Source organism: Cryptotermes secundus, unplaced genomic scaffold, assembly GCF_002891405.2.
Source record: "Cryptotermes secundus unplaced genomic scaffold, Csec_1.0 scaffold173, whole genome shotgun sequence".
Taxonomy (NCBI): domain Eukaryota; kingdom Metazoa; phylum Arthropoda; class Insecta; order Blattodea; family Kalotermitidae; genus Cryptotermes; species Cryptotermes secundus.
In genome coordinates, this window is record NW_019736395.1 from 408415 (window position 1) to 414287 (window position 5873).

The 5873-nt window shown below is 42.5% G+C and overlaps 1 protein-coding gene across 1 annotated transcript in view; it reads left to right on the top strand.

Moving 5' to 3' along the window:
• The first annotated feature begins 2333 nt into the window (after window positions 1-2333).
• The window catches only part of LOC111869807 (putative GPI-anchored protein pfl2), a 511967-nt gene continuing 508427 nt past the window's right edge, over window positions 2334-5873 (top strand). The window contains exon 1 of the mRNA XM_023861587.2: window positions 2334-3430. Within this exon, the coding sequence (XP_023717355.1) occupies window positions 3205-3430 (226 nt within the window). The 5' untranslated portion in view covers window positions 2334-3204. The remainder of the gene's footprint in view (window positions 3431-5873) is intronic.

The window sequence follows — 5873 nt, forward strand, 5'->3', positions numbered from 1 at the left end:
CGAGTAAAAAACAAGTTCTGGAAATGGTTCGAACTAGTGTCAAATTGAAGACACAGGCTTTCTTGGCACAGATTTGCATATACCGAACTTTGAAACTGTAAACTTGTATTTCTCATCCCTGTTAAGTGAACGACTTTTTCTGCTCTGTTCTAAAAGCATGACTAGTAATCTGCTCTCTATTAAGCGCATAACTTACTGTCACGATTTCGGAGTGTGACAATAGACGTGGTATGGATTTATATTGGATTTATTGACACAATTCGAAACTACGGGTATTTACAACGCCATCATTGATCTCCACGCGTTAAAAATCGCTAGCAAATGCTAAGTCTTCTCACTCTTCACTAGTCGTATCCTGGCAACGGCTTTTAACAGAGTAATTTTACTAGTCTCACTGTAACTACAATACACATTAATTCTTCTTACTGCTGCACACTTGCAACTATTTTCTTCACAGCCGGACTTTCAACTCTTAACTAACTGTAGCGCCATCTCCTCTCAGCCCCCTTACAGAGCTCAACTCTCGACTACCAACACTCAGTCAGCTGGATTACCCCATTTGTATTCTTTAAGACCACTTTGCACGAACCAAATAGAATACTCCGTTTCCAGCATTAACTCTATCGTTGTGGACGCACGTTTACCCATTCGTTGCTTAGAAACGGGTTGCATGACATTATTGTGCTATTGTTGCGTGCATATTGCGGGCTTTACCTGACAACGGCCGTTGGTTACAGAGTAACGACTTAGCAACGGGTCTATACCCCACATTATGTTCCTCCTCTCCTTAAGCAAATGACTTAGTTTCTGCTCCGTGCTAAGCGCATAACGTGTATCTGTTCTTTGTTAAGCGTTTAACTTCTGCTTCTGCTGCCTGTCAAGTGAATGGCTTAAGGGTCTGTTCCGTGTTATAAATCAATAAATTTGCAACTTCATGACGTATTTAGGTAACAATAGTAGTTTGTGTAGGTACTGACGCCTTGAGAGTTCTCTCACGTAACCTGATCGGTGTGTCCCGCCCACACTGACTTGCAGCATCTAGATTTCAAGCGCATGGTTCAACTCCATTCGTAATTTAACACAGTTCTGTATCACTTATCACTTTCAAATGAAATGTTAAATGTAGATTTAGGCCCGCCGCCATATTGTAGCTTTCATGTGCACGAAAATAAAAAGTTTTATAATTTTGAAAGGTCAATTAAATACCTTACTAAATTTCAGGAACCTGACTTTGAATCGATAACTTCTCTCCCGTCTCGGAAATTTGCATGTTCTCTTAGCATTGCTGACAGCAGGAAATAGGGGATTATGAATATGAGGTGGTTTCAGTAGTAATGATGACCATACAAAGTTTCATGAAAATTCGTCTGTCCATTCAATATTTGTTAAGGGGAGCAAGCTTACTCAATGGATATAATAAATATAATACTAACAATTTAAAACAAATTTGAATTACACAATACGTAGGGCCAACATACTCTGATATAATCATGCGGGTAACTTCCAAATAATTTGTATTTATTCCATTAAGGTGTCTGTCTTGTTGTGTTGACGGCCACGTAAGGAACCATTTAGACTACAGCCGTCAGGGTCGTAACGAGGTGTAGTCCTACAGAAATCCACCAACAATTCGGAGAACTGCATCCATCTTCAGGTCGAAGAGTAACTGAAGTAAGAAACCAGTAGGAAGCAGGAGACAAACGGAGGACTACATGGCAATAAAAAGCAGGAGAAAGTACTTCATCGTAGTAACATTTGCGAGAACGTCAAACTCGTCATAAAATGATTTCATTGGCAGAAATGATTAATGAGAATATCCATTAATGTAAAGTCAGTTTATGACATCCGTTCGTAAGGGACTCTGTTGTAATACGGTTATGGGTTTTAAAACCCTCTGAAAACACAAATGTTTTGTTATCTTTTTAAAGAGATAAAACGTACTGAAACTCGGCGGTTATTTTTGCCCAAATCCATACACCTATAGCTGAAATCGGATAACATTATTGTCAACCGAACAGTTTAAAAACTGAAACAAATGAAACGTGTTTTTATCGCAGCCTTTTATGACCATAGATTTGAACTGGAAGCTGCAAAATAGGGAAATTAATATGTGCATTAAATATATATTTCACTAACTACACGTTTGTCCCTCATTTAAGCTCACAAAAAAATCAAATAATATTGTCCGTAGATATCAGAGTCTATGTCACGCATGCGTCCTGCTTTTATCGCCTACTGCTGCTGTTGCAACCGCGTTTTGTACGTAACAGAACTAGTGGCGACGCGACACGAGCGCAGCGGCGAATTAAGGAACACGGAATAAGCGACTCGCGACACAGTGCTCGGCTGTCAGCTGTTCAAGGAGCATCTAATGCGTAACTTCCGTAAATCCGCGTTTCATAACATATTCAAGTTCCGTTAAGTTTGCCGCCATCATATTCTGAACATGTTGTGTCCTATAAAACTTCTTATAAACGTGACCATGTGATCAACGAGTGGCTTTTATTTGTAAATAAGAAGGAATAAGAGTTGGTTTATATATTAATTTGGAATCGAGGTGGATGTATCCTACTGTAAGTGAATTCTTATAGTAAAATGCCTCTACGAAACTAATCCTTCTAATTAAATGTAAACTGGTGTATGTGTGCTCACCCTTTTATTTGTCGATCACATAACCAAACTGCCTCCAAATGTGTGCTGAGTCACGCATATCAATCCCGTTGTGCATAAATAAAGCATAAACACCATAAAATTAGTCTCTAGGGTGAGTGCGACAACATAAATCAGCCGAAAGGATTACAGTTAGCCTAGAAGCTTACTCGACATAAGCAAAATGCAGAACACAGTTCAATCATACGAGTTCTTACTTTTGTCTCATTTGATTTCCTAGTCTAGCAGGAATATCTGATATATAGTGACCAATTTGACTGCTCTTTTTGTTACGGTGTTGTGAATTACAGCAAGCAGTAGGGCGCGCGTGTGTGTTCAGATATCAACGGAAGTGTCGTACTGTATTTTTTTGTGCAGGGAAAGGAAGTTAACCAAGGATGTAAGTGCAGTGAATAATATAAAGCATGTGCAGCGAGTGACAGTGCAGTCACACAGTGATACCAGAGTGTCAGAAGGGAAGAAAGCTTTGTTCTTTCAGTCAGAGTGGTGTGTCAGTGATGGGGTTTGTTGCTTCGTGACTAGGAGGCGGTCAATATGTCGGTGGTTCAGGAAGACCAGAAACAAGCTGCGTATACAGCCATGCCGTGTGCTTTTGAAGAAGAGTTCGTGGACTTCGAATCAGCGGCGGCCCAGTACTCCATTTCGTCATGTGCGGCGGACGAATGGGCCATGTCGGAACTGGACGATGAAGCTCTGTGCATTGGAAGTAGGCCAGCCGTCATCACCGTCAGTGGAAGCATATCTCCTGCATCCACAACAGGTAGGGACATCTTCCTTTGTTATCCCTGTACACCGCTTACTCAGGGGCACGCGGTAGCGTAGTCGGTCGAGGCACTAGAAGCATGCTACAAGCCGGAATGTCGCGTTTTCGATTCCCGGTGAGGCCATTATATTTTACAACTGACATAATCTGCCTTTATTATCCCTGTACACTGCTTACTCAGGGGCACGCGGTAGCGTAGTCGGTCGAAGCACTAGGAGTATGCTACAAACCGGAAGGTCGCAGGTTCGATTCCCGATGATGCCATTGTATTTTACAATTGACATAATCTGCCTTTATTATCCCTGTACACTGCTTACTCAGGGGCACGCGGTAGCGTAGTCGGTCGAAGCACTAGGAGTATGCTACAAACCGGAAGGTCGCAGGTTCGATTCCCGATGATGCCATTGTATTTTACAATTGACCTAATCCTTCCAACCGCACTATGGCCCTAAATTCGACTCTGCCTCTTAACAGAAATGAGTACCAGGAATGTTCCCGGGGGGTGGGGGGTTAAAGTAAGCCGGCACGTAAGGCTGACATCCTCATGAGAGCTGTACCGTACGTTGGGTATGCGTTCTAGAAAGAGGGGAACGGGGGTTCTATTAAACTCTTTATTTTGCACATTGCCCATGTGTCTTCCTACGCGGTTTAACACTTTAAAGCCTGACGAGAGAGACAGCCTAGCTGTGGCTGCCAATATGATTCCCATGAGGCATCAGTACAGAGTCCTACATGAATGGCCTCCCCTGCCAGTCAGAAGAGTAATATCATCATTGCAGAGGAGCTTTCGATCAAAAGTAATTCCAAGATACGAGGGCTGTTCGGAAAGTCACATCCTTTCATTTTGGGTAACTAATGTAGGAGCAGAGAAGAGCTCGCGCATGCGAGGTAACGTCACATGACTCGTTGCATTATAAACAATCATATTATTGCTCACCTAGGGTTTGTGCTTGTCTCTGCAGGGTGAGATATGAACTTTCCTGCGACTGATAATCCCGCCAGCTGCGAAATTCGCGCTGTTATCCGCATTCTTCACGCTAAAAGCATGCGTGCTGCGGAAATTATCGCGAATTATGCGCGGTTTACGACCCTAAAGTTATGAGTGGAGGAAATGTAAGACAATGTGTAGAATGTTCAAAGATTGACGAAGAGATGTGAACAATGAAGAAGAAAGATGTCGACCGGCCATCTGAAGTGAGGGATGATCTTGTTCAAATCGTTGAACAAAAATATTTGTGAGACGGTCCTTCACAATTTCGAAAATTTCGTGTGAATTTCTATAGATTTCACGCACTGTTCTCTTCAGTATTATCAGAGTTAAGTTAGGCTATCACAAGTTTTGAAAATATGGGTTCCGAAATTGTTCACGGGTGCGCACAAAACGCACAGCATGACCTCGGCTTTAATTTTTTTTAGAGCGATACCACAAAAATGGAGATGAATTTTTCAATCGCATCGCAAAAGGTGCTGAAACTTGGGTTTCATTTGAGTATGTTGAAACTATAGAGCAGTCAAAGCAGTGGATGCACGCACTTTCATCAGACAAGTCCAAAAATTTCAAACGAAAGTCTGTTTGCTAGAAAGCTGATGGCAACTGTTTTCCGGGAAACAAGGGGAGTGCTGATGGTAGAATTCATGCAACAAGGGCCCACAGTAACCTCAGAAATGTATCGCTAAACACTAAAAAACTGCGTAGGGCCAGTCAGGGCAAAAGGTATGGAATGTTGACTTCCAGTGCAGTGCGCCTCCATGACAATGCACGTCCGCATAGAGCTCCTAGTACTCGAGCACTGCTGAAGCATATCAGCTGGGAGTTGTCTGACCACCCTCCTTACTGTTCTTATCTCGCTCCAAGTGAGTACCACCTGTTTACCTACCTGAATAACTGGTTGAGATCACATCACTTCAACAATAATGACTTCTTTAACACAGGCATGCAGAAACATTCCCCGACACGACAAGTGCCTGAGTTCCGGAGGTGACTATGTTGAGAAGTAGCCTAAGTATGTACGCATTTTCTGTATATAATACANAAGTGCTGATGGTAGAATTCATGCAACAAGGGCCCACAATAACTTCAGAAATGTATTGCAAAACACTAAAAAACTGTGTAGGGCCATTCAGAGCAAAAGGTATGGAATGTTGACTTCCAGTGCAGTGCGCCTCCATGACAATGCACGTCCGCATAGAGCTCCTAGTACTCGAGCACTGCTGAAGCATATCAGCTGGGAGTTGTCTGACCACCCTCCTTACTGTTCTTATCTCGCTCCAAGTGAGTACCACCTGTTTACCTACCTGAAGAACTGGTTGAGATCACATCACTTCAACAATAATGACTTCTTTGACACAGGCATGCAGAAACTTATTCCCCGACACGACAAGTGCCTGAGTTCCGGAGGTGACTACGTTGAGAAGTAGCCTAAGTATGTACGCATTTTCT